We start from the raw sequence: 23,122 nt of genomic DNA on the forward strand, positions 1-23,122 counted from the left end.
ATTAAATATTTCAATTTCTTGTATTAGGTAGGGAAACAGATTCTACTAGTGATGCCCAAACCCTCACACTTGAAATGTTTATTTTTGCAAATATTCATGCTGCCCTGCATTGTTCTTCATGCAGCATTTTTTAATCGCCATGATATTTCATACATATATGTCATTATATTTTATTCTTGCTTCCCTCACAGTCTGTCTTCTTTTCTCATCCTTCTTTCCCTCTTTCTGGTCCGCTATCTTCCTGAAAATTATTCTGTCTTTACCTAGTGTCTGTTGGTGAATGTATAGGCTAGCTCTTTATCTTGGTTATCAGGATAGTGCCATGTAAACATGGCTATGCAAGTATCTCTATGGCATGATGACCGAGAATCCTTCAGGTATATACCTTCAGTGGTATAGTTGGGTCTAATGATAGATCTGTTACTAGTTTCTGTGAGTAATGTAGTAGTTACTTTGTACCTGTTATTGTAGACCAGCTACCATCCTCCCCTCTCCCTTGCCAGCGTTTACCATTGACATTCTTGATAACAGTTACTCTGGCTAGAGTGGAATCACAGCATGTTTTAATTTATATCTCCCGATGCCTAATGATGCTGAACACTTTATCAAATATATATTGGTTATTTTAAATTCTTTCTTTGAGAACTAGCTATTCAATTCACTAGTCCACTTATCGACTGGGTGAGACTTCTATTTCGGTATATAATATTTTAAGTTTTTATATTTATTATTTATTTATGAGTGTTTTGCCTCAATGGATGTTTGAGCAAAGCATAGTGTGCCTAGTGTCCACAGAAGCCAGAAGAGGTCGTTGGATCCCATGGGACTGGGCTGACAAATGTGGATGCTGTCACGTGGGTGCTGGAAATCAAACATGGGTCCTTTGAAACAGCAATCAGTGATCTTAACAACTCAGCTATCTCTCAAGGATGATATTTCATTTTTGAAGTCCTTTATAGTTTCTATATGTTAATTTCCTGTTGTGTGTTTAGTTGGGATAAATGTCCTACTATTCTGTAGGCGAGCTCTTTATGTTGCCTGATGGCTTTCTTTGTTGTACAGAAACTGTTAAAGAGCACACAATCCCTTGTGCCAACTGCTGGGATCATTTCATGAGCTACTGTGATATTTCTAGTCCTTTTTAATTCCTTGTAAATTTTTCTGTGGTAAATTCCATTCACTCTTCTGTATCCATTTTTAATTTTTGGTATCCTATATTCTTCTTTATTATGATTCTTATCATATGATGTTATATATTCTATCTAAAAGTCTATGAATTTGTCTACTGCTCAAGCTACAATTATTGCTTTTACTAGGAACTGGTCTACTATGCCTTGAAGCCAAGGTCACCTCTTAATGCCAAAGGAGAGATATACTAGGATGCCTTTGGGTTTAATTCTGGCACCTGAAGATCAACATTCTGTACTTGCCATCTTTCCTCTCAGACTTTCTCTATTCACCATCCTTTGTCTCTGAATATTACCATCTTTTTTCTTTTATAGCCAGAAATGGTACATGTCAGTCATAAGCACTGTTCCCCTTGTTCAATATATCTATAGGTTTATTGACTCCATGCCTTCAATAGCTCTTGAATGTTCTCTTTTCTCTGACTTTATCACCATCCTCCATCTCTCCCCTGAACTCTGACTATGGACTTCTACATAGGCTCTATGTTTCTTAACTTCTTCCTACGTATGGACAGGGGCTATAACTCAGCCATAAAGTGCCTATCTATCATCCACAGGGCCCTAATTCTAATCCCTAATACCACCCAGATGAAAAATCTTCTACAGAGTACACCAGTGGTTCTCAACTTTTCCTAATGCTACAACCCTCTAATACAATTCCTCATGTGTGGTGACCCCAACCATAAAATTATTTTTGTTGCTATTTCGTAATTGTAATTTTTCTCCTAATTGGTAATGTAAATATCTGTGTTTTCTAGTTGTTTTTTTTTTTGAAGCATCACAACCCATAGGTTGAGAACCACCGGTCCACAACATCCCTCACATCAAAGCCAGAGAAGTTGTGTAAAAACATGTACTAACCAGGACTCCATTGTCTACTGTGAGAAATTCGGACTATTAAATATGACACTACATCTCCTCACCAGCTTGACTCACTCAACAAATATTCAGTGATTCGTAGTTCTTGAATTTGCCTCTTGCTTTTGTGTTATAATGTGTACTCCTTGTTGAAATTGTTCTCCAGCCTGAACTTCTTATTATACCCTGCTTACTTCTGATATTCTCCTCTATTTGATAAAAATCAAACCGTTTTAGAAAACTGCAGGATTTAGCCAAAGCAGGCCTCCTAGCCCCCTAAACTGGTTCAAGTCCCCTGTGATATATTTCTGGGAAAGTATTTATATTTACGTTTCTCCCCTATACCTATTAAATCTATCTTCTTAAATTTATGCTAGAAAATCTTTTCATTTGTATTTTGGCCGTGGCAATACCTTAAATGTGTAGGAGTGTCTTGGTTAGGATTTCCATTCTTTTGAAGAGTTTCCATGACCATGGCAACTCTTATTAAAGGAAGCATTTAATTGGGACTGGTTTACAGTTCAGAGGTTTAGTCCATCGTTATTATCAGGGAAAGCATGGTGGCAGGCAGGTAGACATGCTGCTGGAGAAGGGGCTAAAATTTCTACACCAGGATCCAAAGGCAGCAGGATGAGACCTGAACCCTTAAGCTTGGCTTGCGCTTGTGAGACTCAAAGCCCACCCCCTCAGTGACAAACTTCTTCCCTCCATCAAGGTTACACCTACTCCATTGAGCCCACACTTTTTAATAGTGCCAGTCCCTATGAACCACACATTCAAACTCATGAGTCTGCAGAGGTCATTCCTATTCAAACCACCACATGAAAGCTTATCCAAAGTTTATAGAAAGGAATAACAAAATCAAAAATTATATGGTTGAATTTAAGTTTTACAAAAAAATACGTGAAGGGGTATACTTACTGTGAAAAACAGACTTATTTTCTTGAGCTACTTCTGCTAAAAATTCAGCAACTTTCCATGTAGGGAAATTGATTTATATGCTGCATGGAAAATTACTGCATATTTAAGGCTTATCTCAGAGCTATAATAAAGCAGCTTATGTTCTAAATCTTCGTGTCATAAATAGGTCCAGAAGGGCTTTAAAAAGGCTTAATCCTTCCCTTAATACAACACAAGTCACTGAAGTGAGGCTTTCTGGAATGACGCCTTTTATCTTAGGCAACAGGTAGCTTACTGTATCTTCTAGAATCCAAATATAGGAATTTTGTTGCTTGCAAGTGTGGGCTGGATAATCGGTTAGGTCTAAATTTACCCAAAAGCATTAAAAATGTTTAAATATTACACCTTGAGAGCAATCAGAAGACAGAATAGTTGAATATGTAGCAGGATTCATATTTCTGAAGTATTGAAACATCATTTAGTTCTGTTACTACAAATATGTTGCTTGTATTCTATTGACAGCCAGTGTTGCATGGCAAAAATAGTTGCCTGTCCAAGCCATGCAGCTCTCGCTGGTTATTCAGCTGATGAGGTTGAAATGCTGTCTTTGAAGCTTTGAAACTGCAGTTTTCTCTACATTTTGACATCTGGCCCTAGGATAAATATATGCAGCGAGGTGACACTTTTCTACACAGGCCAATCTGGCAAAAGTCCCATCTGTTAACCCACTGTTGTTCTCTAAATTTTATGCTATATTTATTACCAGTCTGGTAAGTAAACCTATCACAAAAATATTAATTCATTTATAGATATATCTAAGTTTTTGTACATGGTATTCTATTTTGTCTTAAATAAAGAAATAGATATAAATAGCTAGTCTACTCGATTACATGACATTTAAAATAGAGGAATACAAATACATCCTTGAATATGATTATATTTGAAAAGTATAATAAAAATGTTAAAAGGTTGAAAGTTGAAAGTATGGAAATTTTCCTTTTCTTTACACAGATATAATATCATTTTATAGGAGTTTTTCCTTAGTTATCAACTATTGATCAGTTATTTGTAATAAATACAATATATTTTATATTATATGTTATTTATACAGAAATGTGTGTGAGTGTTTATGTATGAAATTGGATAACAGTAAATACTTTTTAGAATAATTTATTATCCACTGACATCTGCTAGTCTTACTTTTTATTAATTTGATAACTGAATCAAACTTTATTTCACACTATTATTTCTATGGAAATGTTTTTATTGACAAAACTAGTTTTATTGTATTTTAATTTATTTTATTTCTCTTGAATTCTTTTCTTTCTTTGTTTTGTTTTCAATACATTCCAACTTCAGTTTCCCCTTCCTCCACTACTACTAGGCACCCCCCTCCCCAAATCCACTCTTACTCTGCTTCCCTTCAGAAAAGAACAGGCTTCCCATAGAAACATTTTAAATGCTATATAGCAATTATTTAGCAATTTTGACACCCTACAAGTCCCATCAAAATTTGTATTTGTTAGGTTAATCTATACCAATGCAAATTAAATACACTACAAGTTATATCCTAAAAGCAAATTTTTCTTTACAATTGTCTTAGTGTCTCACTGAAAATATCCAGTTGTTGTAAATAGATAAAATTTCAATATAAGTTTAATTCTAATATATCTACCTACCTACTATAAGCTAATTACTTGGGATGAGTAGATGCCTTTATAGAATACTGAATACCAAAAGCTGTTCTCTTCCAAATATCTTCTCTAAGTTGAAGTACAAATTAATGTAGCACCAATGCTCACACCATCAGTTTTCATGTATGTAACTGTGTGCAGATTATATTTAGTAGTTAAAGACATGTTATTGCTTTAACAATAAAATTAAGTACATCAGGAGACGTCTAGATTTGCTATTGCTTTTTTTTTTCTGAGACTGGACTTCTCTGTAGCTTTGGAGCCTTTCCTGGAACTAGCTCTTGTAGACCAGGCTGGCCCCAAACTCACAGAGATCCGCCTGCCTCAGCCTCCCAAGTGCTGGGATTAAAGGCATGTGCCACCACTGCCCAGCTGCTATTGCTTTTGATTTTATTATTCTTTGTTGGGTCAGGGACCAGGGATGTGCTTAGAAGAACTGTACTATAATAAAGTTGTTGTCTGTTTAATTTACAAATAGCCACTTCCACTCTCTCTTGCACAGGAATTAAGAACACATAGATGAAGAGTTAGAAGGGGGAGTTAGTTTTATCTGATCAGGGGTTGCTTGGAGGTTTTTTTTCGCCCCTTCTTTAACCTTGATCATATACAGACCTTCTTTGCAGTTCATGTCCCTCACCTATGAAATGAAGAGTTTGCGTGCATGACTTGCAAGGAATGTTTCAGCAGTGGTCTGGTATGATTCCATTAAGTGGAAAGTTAATGAATTTGGCCTTGGTACCTTTATTCATAGCACAAATATTAGAGACACAGAATTCATTCTTCACGTTTTGTGAATTTCCATTTGCTTCACGGAACTAATCATTAGAAACAAATCATTTTTGGAAGGGCTGTCTAATTAGGTATTGGTAAAAAATCACAGAGCTGAGCCATTCGGCTTTGGACTAGACTCAAAACTCTTCAATCCTCTGGTGCCATGGGCCCATTTGAGATTCTCATTGACGCTTCATGGGTACGACCCAGTTAATTAAAACAAATACAGTTATACTTTATTAAATACAGCAGACCCAAACTGCACTGCAGTGGGCTGTAGAGAGCCGTGCTTAGCTGGAAAGCCACACGCCCTCTGCCTGCAGACTGAGATGGTAAGTGAACTTGACCCCCTCTGTCTGTTGCTAGATCTCCGCATCAGAAGACAGCATTCCTCTGAAAGCGTTTCTAGTATCAACAGCGCCACCAGCCACTCCAGCATTGGCAGTGGTAATGATGCCGACTCCAAGAAAAAGAAAAAGAAAAACTGGGTAAGACATCCCCTCTGGTGAAAGTTAGAACTTAGGACGACACAAGGACGTAGCTGTTTACTTGGGGCTGGGGGTGGAGGGGTTGGAAATCTCCAGCAGTCGACAGAGCCCCATTCAGATTCTTTACTTCTAAAGTTAGGCAGCCATGGCGCTGAAGGGCACAGAGGCTGGGCTAGGATGGAGATCAAGGGTGGGGCTTCCTTATCACAGTGGAGATGAGGAAGATTATGGTTAGGATGAGGATGGTGGAAATAGAGGTGGGAGAGGGAAAGGAGAAACCTTGAAACCAAAGGCCTCCCCAACCCTCGGACTCTACAATATGTACAATGAAGAAAGCACCAGCCCATAAGAAATCAAATGCGTTAGTTTCTATCGGCATATATGTATTTATCTAACAGAGCATAATAGGAATACTAAGTAGACCATAGTGGGAATATAGAAATGAACTCTAGAAGAACTATGCATAAATTTACTAGAGATATTTTTATTATTTATGAAAATATTAATCAGAAAAAAAGGTAATACAGTAAAGAACAGAATTTCTATCAATACCTTGAGACAAAAGTCAACCTTCATACAGATAGAAGCTTTTTGAGGACACTCAAAGCAAGTTGAGACTTTTACTGGTGATTTTCTGGAAATAATGAAAACAAATATCTTTTTGTTTCAAACAAATGTTTATGCAGGTAATATTTTAAAATACTGATCAGCCTTCATTCCCTTGATTTGTAATTCTACACTCTTTCATATTTCTGCAAGGTGAACTCTAGAGGAAGTGAGGTGAATATGTAACCGTGGACATTTGGCATGCATCTATACAAAACACCCTACCTCGGCATGAATGCTATTCATTTTGGCAGCAGGCTTTTATACCTTTTAAAAACAGATTACCTTGTATGTCTTTTCTTTGTGCCTTTTCATTTTAATCTCAAATTTTCAAGAGAAGTAAAACCACTTTCTGAATAGAGCTGTAGGGGATACCAATTCTGGTTTTGAATAGTCTTGTTATTGGAAATCTGAATAGCCACCAAAAAAAAAATCACAATTAATGAAGTGTCAGGTGAATTTGATTTCATTTTGCTTTTTAAGTTTGGACTGTCAGCAGGACATGACTTGATTGTGGCGCTAAAGTGGCCATTTAAAACAAATTGCCTTGAAGAGAGAAGCCTTGGGAACAGAGATCCCTTCAAGGTACTTAGTTTTAAATGAGTGCTCTGACAGCCATGCCCTTGACCTCGCGCTGTTCAAAAGCCCTCCATGTTTGCGCTCTGCTGGATTAATACAAGAACAAAAGGGAACTACAGAGCACAGTATTGATGTCTTAGGGATACTGTGCCGCCATTGTTAATACTCTGCTTACATATACTCACCCCAGGCAGTGGCTAGGATGGTGCCTGCTAACTAACGCCCCACAGCCAATAATCCCTCCGCGTTCAGATGGACAAAAGGGTAACTTCTGTCCTCCTTGCAGCTGAGAAGCTCTTTCAAACAAGCCTTTGGGAAGAAAAAGTCCACGAAGCCGCCTTCCTCACATTCGGACATTGAAGAGCTGACAGATTCCTCTCTGCCAGCATCCCCCAAGCTACCCCACAATGCTGGCGACTGTGGTTCCACAACCATGAAGCCCTCCCAGTCGGCCTCAGCGTAAGTCACTCCCCTGGTATCATTTTGACCAACTTTTCAAAACTGACTTCAGCCAAGGCCAGTGGCTACGTCCTAAATGCAGTCCGGCTCACTCTCACAAGCTCATCTGTTTTTACCCATCGCTACAGTTCTTGCTAGGAATGGTGGACAATCTTGGTTTCTGTTCTATTTTCTATTAGTATCTGCTGTTTCGCAATCTCATCCTACACTTTTCTAAATCATTCTTTTTTTTTTTTACTTGCATTGATCCATGTGTCTGTCTAAATGTGCATACATGCAGGTCACCCCTTGTCTGGCCACCCAAGAAACGAAAAAATGGCCCTGTGATCTACAAGCATAGATCCCGGTAAAAGAGCGTGTTTTGCATGAAACTGTAAAGACACAGGTTCTAACCTCGCCGTGGATTTTTTTTGTCCTTTTCTAAAATCCTTTGCATGCGTTTGCATCTTCACACAGCCCTTTGTTTTTCAACTAAACAATAGTTTCCCCAAACCAACCCCAAATCCGTTTGCCTTTGATTGCACTAGATATCATGACTTTTCTACAGTAGCCAAATTTTATAGTATAAACAAAAAGAACCACAGCATGTAAAATGTAATTGGCGAAATAATTTCATATGTTCGTATAAAGTACTTTGTGCAAATGTTCTTGTATGTTCAGCAAAAACGACTATCCCAGACATGCAAAGAAAAGAGTACCACCATGCTGTGAATACATGATTTCATCACTTTTGTCATCAACTGTCTAAACCTTCAGATTTTAAAGGGGGGAGTTATTAGTTAATATAAAGAAATCTCTTGACAGATTATGCATAAAACCCCAACAAAGCAATAAGGATATAGGGAATATGACCTTCATGCAGCCTCCAGTTAGCTTGCTGGCGTGGGTTGAAATTGGTGGCTTAGCTTCATTAGCTATGATCTCCTAAGTCTTCAGAGTCCGACAGGAAGTTTATGTAACACTCATCCATTCTTTAAATGTCCAAAACTAATCTCTGTAATTTATTTTCTACAATATTTATATTGGATTTTCATGGATGCTGACTGACAGCATGGAGGCAAATGAGGTTATTGTTTGCACAGTTTTAGAAAGGGAGAAATCAACATTTTGAGAGTATAATGATTGGGCTTTTAAAAAGGGAGAATTTCATGTTCCAAACGGAGGGTTAAGCCCCTTGACAAATACGCACTGAAATGTCACAATGGTTTGTTCTATCCATATCAGACACCAGGGAGTTCTGAGCATCGCTTTTCCTTCCTTAATACCAGACTGCCTTTAAACTTCAGAAAACAGGACAAAAAGATGAAAAGAAAAGCAGCTGATTTCAGTTTTGAACCTATGAATGAGCGCTGGTAAAACTCTCCTTTGCTGTAGGTTTTGCCAACAGCAGAAAACATCTGTACCTGGTGGCTATTACTGCAGTTCAACCTTTAAAAGAATCATTTCTTTCCCTAATCCTTCAGCTTCCCCTGACGACCTAGTTTGTGTCTGGCTTTCCTTTAGGATTTGTGAATGCACGGAGGCCGAGGCAGAGATCATTCTGCAGCTGAAGAGCGAGCTCAGAGAAAAGGAATTAAAATTAACGGACATCAGGCTGGAGGCCCTCAGTTCAGCTCACCATCTTGATCAGATCCGAGAAGCCATGAACCGGATGCAGGTCTGTGCGTCCTACTTCACGGAACAAAATGGAAAGATAAAAGCCAGCCTTTTCTCTCCTCACAGCCGTTAGATAACAAATTCTACTTTTAAAACCACCATGGAAACATAGTCTATCTTTTTTTTTTTTTTTTTTGCAGTCTTTGCAACTCAGTTGTTAATACCAAATGGGGGATTTGCTCAAATCCAGGTAGGCAGAGGGGAAGGCAAATGGGCAAACAGGGCAATTCAAGATACACGGACAAGTGAATGGATACGGGCAGGGAGTTGAGTTGTAAGAAACTACTATGATTCTGGCTTCTTTACTTTCCCGTGAGCTACCTTTGTGTTGGTTCTTCAAAGATGTTCTTTTGAAATCTGACTTTTACCCATTTTCTGTTGAAAAGCAAAAATAATGAGGAAAACTAGAGGCATTTATCGCAGGCTTTAGGATACGGGAGTAGAAGTGATTTTGAACACCGTCTTTGACAGCAAAGACTTTGCACTTTGGGGAGCATCTATAGTCGAAGTTCAGAAATGGTCTGTGCTCTGACTCCTTCCATCTTATCATTGTGAAGCAGGGATGACTTGGTCCCCCAGTCTCTTCAAATAAGAAAAGCAAATGTTAAGCCATTTACCTACTGCTGTCGAGATAAACAGAAAGGATTCTGTGGTTTGTATGAGTGCCGTGCCCTGTTCTGCCAAACAAAACCTTTCCCCTTAGTTAGGCAGGATGCGGAAGGAACGCAAACCATCTTGTAATTACTTTTGCTTTGCCTGGTTTTTCCAGTTGGCATGAATTCACATAAGTGTAACCGGCATCATTGCCCTGTGGAAGTCTAATATGGTTTTTAACAGTAAAGGTATTAGGTCTGGTGAGAAAGCTCAGTGTTCAGATGAATCTCTGTTCTTCCACTGGACCTGAGGTCAGCTACCACCACCCAAGTGCTGTGGCTCAGGAACTCCTGAAACACCACTTCCAGGGAATCTGCCGCCCTTCTTTGGATTCTGGAGACAGTACACTCACAAGCACAAACCCACCCATGTACAAACACATAGACACATAATTGAATTGTTTTTAAAAATTAAAATGTTAGGAACATGTTAGGAGCCATTTTAAGATTTAGTTCATTTGTGTTTGTCTTTCTGAACATATAAGCACATGTGTGTGCATCTATGTACATACAGATAGGCCAGAAGGTCATATCCTCTCTGTGTGTCTTCTATCACTCTTTTCGTATTCCACTGAGGTAGGATTTCTCTCTGAACTTATGACTAGCCTAGAAGCCAGAAAGCCACAGTGATCCCCTGCCTCTATCCCCAGTTTGCCCCACTAAGAACTGGGGTTAAAAGAATACACGGGATATTCAGCTTGTTATATCTGTGCTAGAATCTAAGAAGGGCATTTAAAAGAAATCCCACACTAGCTCAGAACTGAGTATAATAGAGGGCTATTTATTTAGAGGTAGACTCAAAGATTACAATTCTTTGCTGGAACAAGGAATAGCAACAGAATCCCACAGCCAGAAGAGACCAAACACATGCTCTACATTGGCATATATAGTATAACAGAGGCCACGCCCAAGTGGGCAGGTAACTTAAAGACTACTGGCAGTAGGAATTCCTACAGCATCTCCCCCTCTTGTTTAAATAAGAAAGTCCTAAGTCTTATACAAAGTTATATACAATAAGAACAAATATCAGGTATAAAAAATAGATTTATAACCAATATAAACAATCTTCGGTCTATTTTTTGGCAGTATCAAGAACTGAATTTAGGACCTTGTAAATGCAAGCCAATCACTCAAATGTTGAGCTGTATGCTTAACTTTAAAACTTATGAAAAGTATATTTTAGCAACAGGATGGAACATAATGCTTAGTAAGGAACTTTTGCCTCATGTGTGTGAGGCCCTGGTTTAGTACTCAGTACCATAATGTCATTAATGATTGTGCTTGTATTAGATAATGTAGCAACTCACACATTTGAGTTTCTCCTTTGGAATAAAATCCTGTTTTTAAATTATGTTTGCTTGACATTTGTATATAATAAGCATACATATTAAGTCTGATACAAAATTTGTGTCATTTTATCAAACTTTTTTTTCACCTTTTACATCTTCTCAACAGAACGAAATTGAAATATTGAAAGCTGAAAATGACCGGTTGAAGGCAGAAACCGGTAACACAGCTAAACCTGCTCGGCCTCCATCTGAGTCCTCCAGCACCGCATCATCCTCTTCCTCTCGCCAATCCTTAGGGCTTTCGCTCAACAACCTGAACATCACAGAGTCCATTACCTCAGGTAAGTCAGTGCATGTGTGTACTCAAAGTCCAGCAAGCTTCCTTTTTATTCTCCTTGGGTCAGTCAGGAAAGCTTTACCTATCTTCAAAATCCTCAGAAATAGCTAAAATTTATCATATAGACTTGTGCATATTATTTAATTAGTTCTGAAGAGACTAGGTTTGGCCTGAAACTAGCTATATAAATCATCTGGCCATTGTAGCATGATCAATAAAAACTCAGAGACAGAAATTGGGGTTCAATATGAAGACCAGAAAAGCAAAACAACCATCCACTGACTCTTACCTAGACCTCATTTCGAAAATAGCGATCCTGCTTCCAGGGATCTAAGAATGAGACTGAAACTGTGAGCTGTCTTCTCCCGTTTTATAATCCTCTCTAGGGCTGGGATTAAAGGTCCACACAACTGGGATTAACATCTTGTACCATCTATGGCAGACTAGTGTGGCTACTGGGATTAAAGGTGTATATTACCACTGCCTAGACTGTAAGGCTAATCAGTGGGGCTGTTTTCCTCTCTGATCTTCGGGCCAGTTTTGTTTATTAAAGTACAAATGAAATGCCAACACAGACCTTGAACATAACAAGCTCCAGCTGACTCTCTCTCTTAAGTCCTCAAACCTTGTTTTGTAATTTTAGAAGAGCATTCTCTAATACCGAGTCTTAGAGATAGATACAGTCTAGAAATCACAGTGAAGTACTTCTTCTATGGTCATGAATAAGAAGATGAGGAATAAATATTCTCCAAGGTGATTGGTCCTCATGAATATAACAAAAATAGCTTCATGCCAGTTAATAGAGTTTTCAGTGCACCGAGCCAACTTCTAAATGACTGTGCTATCCTTCATGATGCTGGCTAGAGAGCATGATGCTCCTCTATCACCATTCTGTAGCTCTATTAAATTTTCAACAAAGGAAAAGAACATGCTGGATTCTCTTATTGTATTCAGCATACTAATGATAGAACAAGGGTACAGATCTGATTTGATTTCAAATAGAGTCATATGACATAATTTCATCTTCATATTTGATGCACAATTCAATTATAAGATATAACTCTTCCTGTGACTTTCAATCACAGACATAGGATTTCCTTTAGAAATTGTTTACATGGGGATCTGTGGTAATTGCATGGCACAACCAGCAGATGACACTGGAAACCAATGATATACATGTTCCTGGGTAACTAGACAGCACTGTAGAATCAGAATTCTAAGTCAATTGCACCTAGATGCACAAGCATCAGAGGATGAGATGGAGGAAGATAAGGAAATGATATTAAATGTTGAAATTGATTGTATTTTCATTAAGGACATCTTCAAATAGAAGTCAGAATTTTCAAAATTCTATTTTAGTGGCCTTTCATAATATAAAAATGCTATAAAATACTTTCCTTCCTTATATAACCAGTGGAACAACTAACACTTGAAATAATTCAGACATTTATATGTTTGTAATCATCCAAGACTATACTGTAGCACAAGTTCTAATAGGTATTTATAATAAAAGTCCATGGTTAGATACAGGGGAAAATGCTGAGAGATCAGAGAGATGAAGGAGTCAAGCCACAACCACCTTACCTGCTTTACTTCCCAGCCAAAAAAAAGTGAGTTCCTATTTCCTCCCACCTTATCACTTCCTCTCTCTGCCCAGACATATCATTTCCTGTCTGTCTGTACAGCCCTCTAGACCTCTGTGGTTAGCTAGTAACTAGCTCTGTTCTCTGACCTTCAGACAAGCTTTATTTGTACAAACAAGATATCAACAATTTTCCCATTTAATTTTTGTCTAAAAATTTTTTAAAAAGGTTATAATTAATATGAGAAAAACTCTCTACAATAAGCATAATAACCTTATGTAGGCAATAAATATATTGACCATGTCTAGTCCATTAACAACTGAAAAATTTAGATAAAATACTCCATATCTATCCTATCTTGTAGAGTCCATAAGTTGTACCTAATTCTTTTTCTGTTCTAACTTGTATTACCAAAACTATCTTTTTATGTCTCTCAACCTTATACACTTTAAATTTCTTTAGAGAATTTCTCTTCTGAATCTAGTAAAAATGAAAGCTGTTACTATAACTATAAAGTCTTCAACTCCATCAGAGATGCAAGAAGAAATTAATATTAACTGAGTAAGTAGGAATTGTAAGCAAGCAACTTCCAAAAGAATGTGAGAAATGGCAGAAACAGCTGGCTGGCTGGACAGTCACCCAAGGTTCTTCTGCAATGTTGGGGCATCCATCTTTGTCCTGTTGGCCTAGCATATCTGACAGACTTTTCTGTGAAGCAGGATATTATGAAAGGCTGTCCTATCTTGTGTTGATAAAGTTCAGTCCTTTCTTTTTTATCCCACTTGTCCGGTTTGTACCGCATATTGTCAGCAGTCAAAGCAAGAACACTTTCTTACCCAGCAACTAACCTTTGCCACAAAGAGAGTAAACTCCATATGGAGTTTCTTTATTTCCCATCATCTTCTCTGAAAGAGACTGGTGCTGCCAGGAACAGACAAGACTCATTGTCATAAAAAAATGAAAGAACGTAGTTATTAAAACACCTTAAATACCATATCCTGTAGACTCTGACCTTGAAAATATACCTAACATGACTATAAGTTCAACTATAATAAGTGAAAAGTTGCTAACCTGCATTTCCTTTTAATTCGAAATAGTTGGTAATAATAACTTTCAAGAGATAGAATTTTGAATTACTTTGTTAAATGACTTACAATGGTACCATACATTGAACAAGATTAGAAATGTATGTACAGTATATTCTAAAAATAATAGTCTCAATATTGTATCACTATACAAAAAAATCCAAGCCAATGTAAAATATTTAAAACTAATAGTTGCTTTTTTGGTATAAAAGTAGATTGAAAAGTCTACATTTTAACCTTATTTCTATATCCCCCTAATTCTTTTCAGAGTAGATTCAATAATGTACCCTTATATCCTCCCATATCTATATGCCTTATCTTCTTTTTCAAAAACAAGAACTCTTAATCTAACCTTCTTTGTTTAACTTTCTTCCTGACCATAACCAATAACAATAACAATTTGTAACCACCATCCCCGCTAAAAATGATGAATATCCATAACCCACTGAGTAACAAGAAACCACCCACCTGACCTCTTGGGAATGTGGGCATCATATTCTTAAATGTGCTTTCTGCTGTCTGGGGCTGACGGCATCTTTAGGGGATCCAGAAAGGAAAAATTAGGGTTAAATGTCAAGTACTAGAAGAGAAAGCTCTATCATTTGTTGTACAGCCCAGTCTCTGCATAATGGGAAAGTACAGGGCTTATCTCAGATCCTGGCTAGAGTAGTGTATGATGCTGGATCATCTCCCAGCTAGCTACCTCAAAATTGTCTTGAGAAGTTTGTAGTCCAAAGCTGGTCTTTAGGTTGGATTTTCATCATAGTCATGGTGGAATCATCATTGTGGCCCCCCCCCCCTCCTTTTGAAGACTTCAGATATCACTGTTAGGCATGGTATTGGTTCACTGCAGAAAAGTTAAACATTTTAAATGTCATGTGTAGAACATTTCAAAGAAGTTAAAGGATCAATATTTGTTATAAACATCTAGAGTTCAAAAACTTAATTCCTTGTCACCTGATAGAGAGTCAAACCCGAAATCATGTACAGGAAGCTCAATGAAGCCATTTACTAGAACTAGTTAGTACTCTATATGGCCATTAATATCATGACAAAAACTTTTAAAAATATATATTTTAATCTTATAATTTTTAGATAATATTTTTGCCTCACAAAAAGCTTCAAAGACTCAAAAAACAAAGGATTATGAGATTAGGGGCAATAAAATAGTTCTTTAATTTTTGTTTTCTTCTGTCCCATATCACTGTAGCTTATTATTCCACTAAACAATTATGGAGAAGTTATGACTAGAGCTTGTATTCTCCTGGGAGTTGTTCCCTCAGGTGATCTGGGAGTCTCATCAGAGTGAGACATACTATAACCATCCTACTGCCAAGAGGGGAATTTAAATGCTGAGCACACAGAGAAAGGAGTAACATCATAGACAACAAAACTTATGAGCCATGTAAGATGAGTCTTTTTAAAAATATTATCTTTCATCCCCTCAATAATCCTTCAAAGTTGGTAGTCCCCACCCCATTCACATAGGTGTAAACCAAGCCTTAGGAAAATGACTGTGGTCCTACTTGTCAAGATCATATACTCAGCACGTAGTATTTAAACCCTGTTCTGTATGAATCACTGTCTGGCATTTTGACTTATTTTTTTCTTAATTAACTATCTATGTAAAGGCCAAGAACATCACTCATTCATTTAAAGGTTGTGTTTACTCTAAGTTGTTAAGAGATTTTCATATTTTACGCTTTGTTTTATGAGTTAATATAACATGAAGTGAATGATAGACATGTCGGGTGAGCAAGCAAGGTCTATCCCATTTGAAGGACAACTACTCACTCAACATCACTTCAAAGGACTCCATGCCCTCCCTTCTTTTTTGTCTTCTCTCTGTCATGAACATTTTCCTAGAATTCCCAGCCTTTTTTGTTTTCAGTGAGTGTGGTTTTAGGCTAAGGCTTTTATGTAGGTATACCAGTAGCCCCAAGCATAAAACTTGAACTCATTATGTAGTTAGGACTGAAGTGCTCTCCTGATTTCCCTGTCTCTATCTCACAAGTGCTGGATTACATTTACTGCTATGCCAAGCTCATGTTCAGCTCTTAAAATAACTTTGGTTTTTTTTTTTTTCCTTTCCTTTTCTTTTTTTGACTGAACCGATTTTCCTGGCTTTTTGCTTGCTGAGGTCTGACTTCTCAGCCTTGTGGTCTACTCCCAAACCCCACCTCTGATAGAAATGCCTAAATATCTAGGATACTCTCCTGTCAATTCCTGTCCATTTCACCACCCTGTTTATTTCCAGCATATTCTAAAATCACTTTGTTGAGAACATGTATCTAGAGGAGCAAGAAGGTTTTTTTTTTCTACTTTGATGTGCATGCACCTCAATATCCAGATGAAGTTTTCTTTTTTTATGCTTACTAAGTATTTTCTGAATGCTTATGTATATTTATGAGTAACTAAGAGTTATGAATATTTATGAGTAACTGAGCAGGAAGTTTGGCCAGGAATTATAAGAAGTTTAAATATGAACAACCAATGGTGTGTTGCTCTAAACTCCCGAAATTCGGATCAAAATAATTTTAGAAACAATTTTATTAGGCTAAAATTTATTTATCTCAATTGTATAAATTTATAATTCAATATATATGTACATTCTGTAGTCACCAGCTCAAGGTGATGAACATTTCCATCTCTTCAAATGACAATCACTTTTATCCTTGGAGCAATTCATTCTAATCATTCTGAAATATGTCATAGACTCTTTGGACTGTTCGTTATCCTTTCTTACTAAAGAATAGCTAAAAATAATTATGTAAACCTTTATTTTTGAAGACAATAGCTAGAAAGGAAAAAGTCTTTGACAGTGTCTTCTAATAAAATAAGTTAAATTCTATTAAAGATCTTCTTTGATGACTTAAAACTTGACAGTGAAGGAGAGAGCTGGGATTAAGCTCTGTGTGTGGGTACACAAAAAGATTCTGGGTAGTGGTGGTGCACACCTTTAATCTCAGCACTTCAGAGACAGAGGTAGGCAGATCTTTGTGAGTTCAAGGCCAGACTGGTCTACAGAGGGAGTTCCAGAACAACCAGGGCTACAAAGAGAAAGCCTGTCCCAATAGCACAAAATAAATTTAAAAGAAAAAAGAATTCACAAAACCCTGCATTGACCCTACATAAAATTATATTAATAGTATTAATAGTTATAAAAATAATAAAACTTTGTATAAATTTTCCATACACCATAACTCTAAAAGTTCTTTATTAATTATATGATCTTTAAGTAATTTTTGCCTCTTTGCAAAATTAGACATTATTATTATTGCTATAACAGAAACCATGCCAAAAAGGTATGGTAGCTCACATCTGTAATCCCAGACAAGGATTGCCATGAGTTCTATAAGAACTCTTCTAGCCTATAAGAGAACAAGATCCTATTTCAAATAAAATAGAAACTTTCCATTTTTAGGAGTCATTTTAATAAATTGTTCTGATGATGCTAATAGTCACAGTATTTGTATGAAATTATTAGTGAAGTTGGGTCAAACACTTGCATTCCTTAGCATATAGCTAAATTATATTTGTCTACAGAATACTGTCTTCATATTAGGCATGACTCAATAATAGCATCATTGCTGAAGGAAAACATACATGTAGGAGGCTTTCCGTACCAATTCTTCAAATTGGACATTTATTTCCTTTATTTTAAATTTTAGTATTTAATCTCATTTGAAAGCTGGTATTATAAATGCCAGTAAGAGTTAGCATGCTTCAGTAACTACTAGAATATTGCTAAAAACAGAATTTTAGTTTTGAAGCTGTTAATGTAGGGTACAGGAGAACAATGAGTAACATACTTCAGTAGGTATGCATAATGTGTTAACAATACCTAGTAATGATAGATTTATAGAAAGTCCTATCACAACTATATCATATACTAGATGCTTGGAAGATGTTTCATTTGATAACCACTCGCATCTCAGCACCTTTGCATTCATAAAATGAAAACTTAGGTTCCTTTTCAGTTTGTTACAGTTAAAATGGTGCCTGGATATTCCTCAAGTATTATCTAGACCTATCTGCAATAGAATAAAACTTATTTCCTCATTCAAAGGCAGTGGTTTCACACTTAAGTAAAAATCTTTGCAAGCAGAAATAAATTCTTAAGGTGAAATTTTAGTACCATCACATAATCCATCCTCTTGAGAGCTGAGGATTTTCTAATCAGTTTGGCTAATATGGTGAGCAGATTCCATTGGACAATATTTACAATATAGACATGGAAAAAGATGGACGGGAAGCAACCCTGAGTTAATCTTACCCTGTAGTAATTATGTTTCTTTTTGATTCTGTAGATATTTTGCTAGAAGACACTGGTGATGCAACTGGGCATAAGGATGGCCGCAGTGTGAAAATTATAGTCTCCATAAGCAAGGGCTATGGTCGAGCAAAGGTATCTCTCTAATCTTATATTCTCTGTAAGTCAGGAATTAGAACACTTACTAATTTAGATGTGGTGTATGTCTGAGGGTTTGCTCTTGTAGTTACCTGCTTCTTTGGCGCCAGCTAAACATGTTTTATAAGATGAAAGGACAGAGACAGCAAAGAAAGGACATCACCATGTGCAGGTTGTTGATGTGGTCTTTGTACAAACAAGAGCCTGTAAGATAATGAATACTGTAGACATCAGAGAGAGTCTACTGAAATCAGTAGCTCATACTCCATTAATTCTACTTGTCCATGTCCATTTTAAGCATAGTCCTATCTAATCAGGCAACTATGTAACTTCACTTCTGTATTCAAATATTCTCTTTAAATTAATGCCATTTGACTCTGTGTCCTAATTAACTCAAAGGGATTTTTAATTAAATTGTTACTCAGTAGCCCAGAATGCACATTTATATTTTCAATCAAAAATAATAAACTATTTCAAAGTTTAAGAATAGTTAGAGCACTTGAATTTTAATAATGACATTCTGCTTCTGAAAATGTTGGGAGTAATCCCACATTATAATCTTTCTCCTGAGCTGTAGACTTGTGCCTCCTTTTCCCACGTGACCATTTATGTCTTGTGGTTTGAGGGAAACCTGAACTACATCTAATTTAAAAGCAGTTGTTCTATTGTATTATGTAAGCACAGTAAACATACTAGAAACTGCACTATAAACACAGAAGAAGAAAAAGGTTTCCTACCCAGAAAAACTCTAAGGAACAATGAATGTGTTCCAACATCTTTTTCCAGAACAATTCATGAGAGTTGTCTAGGTATATAATGACTGCCACAAAAAAAGTGACGTAGTAGAGATGGCTTTAAAAATTATTCCCCGCCAGTTCCAGAGGCAGACTAGTCTAAGACAGAGCTTCTAGCCAGATTGGATGCTGGTGTGGGCACTCTGGGTTGCAGATTGTCAACGTCTTGATTGGTTCTTATAGTGCCTTTCTTGGCATCTCTGGAAGGAAGAGAGAAGCTGTGACAAAGACATTACTCTTACCCTGATGTCCTCACTCTCATGTCTGCACTGACCCAAACACCTCCCAGAAGCCTCATTGCTCAGTCATTATTATACTGAGAGCAAGTCTCCAACAAAGTAATTTGGGAAACATAAAAAATTTCACTCCTAATAGTACTAAAGGAAGTATCAAAAACACTTTTGTGAACTTTTTCTTAAAAAAAAAAAGAAAGAAAGATTAGACTTCTAACTCAGATTACATGGCAGTAGAAAGGGTAATGTTTGTTTACACTGAGAGTGTTAAATATTACAGATAAAGAAACTGAGGTTTAGAGTCAGCTGAGGGATTGACCTCTCATCATATTCTTAATAGAGATATGCTTTCTTCATAAGTAGATACGTTCTTACTGTAGCTACTATGTGCTGTAGAATTCTTGCATTCTAAAGGTTTGGCTCAATAATTATTTTACTATATTTTAATGACCACTAGACTATAGAAACCAGGATTGCAATTATTAATCAATTCTACTTACTGGCATCACAATTATTATTTCCACCTAACCAAAAAAAATTCTAACTTAACTACAGCTGACAGAAGCTTTGTATCTCTCATATTCCTAGAAAAGAATTAATAATAAATCCTATAAATAATATAGATATGAGACCACCACTTCTACTATTAACGTGAGCTCCATAATAAGTCCTGTAAGTTTCTCTTTCTGGTTCTTAGAAATTTTCTGATAACTTCAAAATCACACCTGTTTTCAGATAGGTAAATGTCACAGTAGTGTGGATATCTTTGCTGTTAATGATGCTTTGTTTAGTAAATTTAAGTTGAAGATAGAAATTCTGCGCGTTTGCTTTATCAAAGATAAAAATCATAAAATAGTAATATGAAGTCCTATGTTTGTTTGATGAGATCCATTCTGTCTTCTGTGTCTTCCTTCCACACGGTTGCTAATAGGAGGAACGCATCAAGTATATCAGTATGGGAAAGCAGCTCTTCTGGGACACCTTCACCTTGCCTTCCTTCTGAGCATCTTATGCACCACTTTCCCTTTCCCTACTCTGTCATCTAAGTTCTTTGTTTAGTTATTGTTCTAGCTATTACTTTATTTGCTCAGTTGACTAATTCGCTGAGGGATATTTTGTTCTATATAACCTGCCATATGCAGTCTTAAGCAGGAACTAGATTAGTACATTTTAATGGGAAGTATAGTGATAAATTAATAAACTATTGGGCCTTCTTTTCTTTTTGTTCTCATTAAGGACCAGAAGTCTCAGGCTTATTTGATAGGATCCATTGGTGTGAGTGGAAAAACTAAATGGGATGTCTTAGACGGTGTCATTAGGCGTCTCTTTAAGGTAAGTTTTTAAAGGTAGCCTGACATAAATTTTTATGTTTTCACCTTTTTGATAATTTATTTAACTTTCATAGCTTAAATGTATCTGATCCTCTCCCCCATCTCAATAGGGAAAGATTTCTCTCTTTGCACTGTTTAATATAACACTTCTTATATAGTTGGTCCAAATTTTCTTTTAATTTTTAAAGATGTATTGGTTTTATGTGTCTGAGTGGCCTGCATTTAAGTCTGCACACCATATGTATACCTGATGTCTGTGCGCAAACGAATGAAATCAGATTTTGGGGGCCTGGAGTTACAAGTGGTGTGAGCTACCACATGGGTGCTGGGAATTGAACCCAGGTCTTCTGGAAAAGCAGCAACTGTTCTTAACTAGTGAGTCTTCTCTATACCCCAAAAGCCTACAGCACTAAGTATCCCAGTGGTTCCCATCTAAGCACTAATGAGGCTCAACCCCAATTAGCTTCTGAGATCAGAGGAACTTGGGTGCATTCAGGGTGGTCTGACTATAGACAGAATTATAAATCAAAAGTCTTAACACCCAGCTTTGTATCTTCATGAATTTATCTTTGTTACAGATGAGTTGAAGCTCTGTTTTGACTTTTCTTTTTTGTGGACCACCTTAGGAATATGTGTTCCGAATCGACACATCCTCTAGTCTTGGTCTGAGCTCTGACTGTATCGCTAGCTACTGTATAGGAGATTTAATTAGATCCCATAACCTAGAAGTGCCTGAACTGCTGCCTTGTGGATACCTGGTTGGAGATAATAATATCATCACTGTGAACTTGAAAGGTAAAAAATAAAAAAGGACAACTTTTACCCAGACACCTCATTTTTTTTCTTTTGCGCTTATAGTTTGTTAAAGTTTGCATACTTTTATAAAATGTATTAACGTATGAAATGAATATTGGTTTGTCTAGAAATATAATTCTGTACCATCCCCAAGACTTGTAGAAGAAAGGTAACTAGGGAGATTTCAGCTTTTTGGTTTTTTTCCTAACTTCTCTTTCTGAGACAAGCTTTCAATTAACGTTATTGGGTTTACTGAACTAATATATTCATCACCATATTTTGAAGCTAAAAGTATGTGTATTTAATAAACATCCACGGGGGGTGCAGAATGAAAGTCAAGAGCCAGGAATGAGTCATGCTTTGGGTGTTGTGTCTAGTTATAGCTAATGCAACAACTGACACAGGCTTGCCTCTCTAGTTATCTGTTTGAGTGTGTTTGAAAATGTGGAGGTATCTAAATAAACTGTGGATTAATAGCAGGATTTGTCAATATTTGGTTTTGTGATTAAAGTAATTGTGTTAGTAAAAGGAAATAATGAAATAATGTTGCTCTCTTCTTAATCCTTTGACAAACACTGTAATTTGTATTTTTTTCCAAAAGCTTACATGGCTATACAGCTGGGGTACTTCATGAGTAAGAGAAGGCAATAAGGATGGGGTGGAAAAGAAGACCAAGCATTGTCATTTGAGTTATGACTTTTGGTGACAGGGTCTCTCTATGTAGTCTCGGCTGGCCTTGAACTCATCTTGTTTTTTACTACTCCTTGCTGACTCCTCATGAAGCCATTTTTCTGTCTCAGTTCTATAGATCTTACATATCTCCCTTTCTTCTCTAGCACTGTACATACATCTCTAAGAGAAATGAGCATGTTTGCTTATCTCAGTAAATGTAAATTTATATATTTCTTTCTTTAATAATGGAAAGTATGCAGCTGGCAGTGGAGGGCAGCTTGAACAGAAGAAAGCAGCTTTGATGTTCACTATGCCTTCTTATCAGTGTTCAAATGACAACCAATGCTTGCGAGTTAAAAATAGCCAGAAAATTATTTTGCAAGAACTACATTCTTATGAATAACAAAGATTTATTTTGAGTTCATAATATATTTCTAATTCTGCCCCCAAAAAACGAATAATGCTTATTATTGCCTTTGATTTTTTTTTCCTTCAGGGGTAGAAGAAAATAGTCTGGACAGTTTTGTTTTTGATACACTGATCCCCAAACCAATTACCCAAAGGTACTTTAACTTGCTGATGGAGCACCACAGAATTATACTCTCAGGACCAAGTGGTACTGGAAAGACCTATTTAGCCAACAAGCTTGCTGAATATGTAATAGCCAAATCTGGGAGGAAAAAAACAGAGGATGCAATTGCTACTTTTAATGTGGACCACAAGTCAAGTAAGGTATGTCAC

At 36.8% G+C, this 23,122-nt stretch overlaps 1 protein-coding gene across 6 annotated transcripts in view; it reads left to right on the forward strand.

Moving 5' to 3' along the window:
• Nav3 (neuron navigator 3) overlaps positions 1-23,122 on the forward strand; it is a 477,963-nt gene that overhangs the window by 434,572 nt on the left and 20,269 nt on the right. For 3 of the 6 annotated variants that reach the window (XM_075954789.1, XM_075954787.1, XM_075954790.1), the window contains 9 exons: positions 5,777-5,898; positions 6,658-6,678; positions 7,370-7,542; positions 9,046-9,199; positions 11,307-11,481; positions 18,456-18,553; positions 20,820-20,915; positions 21,541-21,709; positions 22,878-23,113. In XM_075954789.1, coding sequence (XP_075810904.1) covers positions 5,777-5,898; positions 6,658-6,678; positions 7,370-7,542; positions 9,046-9,199; positions 11,307-11,481; positions 18,456-18,553; positions 20,820-20,915; positions 21,541-21,709; positions 22,878-23,113 — 1,244 coding nt within the window. The remainder of the gene's footprint in view (positions 1-5,776; positions 5,899-6,657; positions 6,679-7,369; positions 7,543-9,045; positions 9,200-11,306; positions 11,482-18,455; positions 18,554-20,819; positions 20,916-21,540; positions 21,710-22,877; positions 23,114-23,122) is intronic. The other 3 variants (XM_075954788.1, XM_075954792.1, XM_075954791.1) reach the window with 1 other exon arrangement.

The sequence above is a fragment of the Microtus pennsylvanicus genome, chromosome 20 (genome assembly GCF_037038515.1).
Source record: "Microtus pennsylvanicus isolate mMicPen1 chromosome 20, mMicPen1.hap1, whole genome shotgun sequence".
NCBI classification, from domain to species: Eukaryota; Metazoa; Chordata; class Mammalia; order Rodentia; family Cricetidae; genus Microtus; species Microtus pennsylvanicus.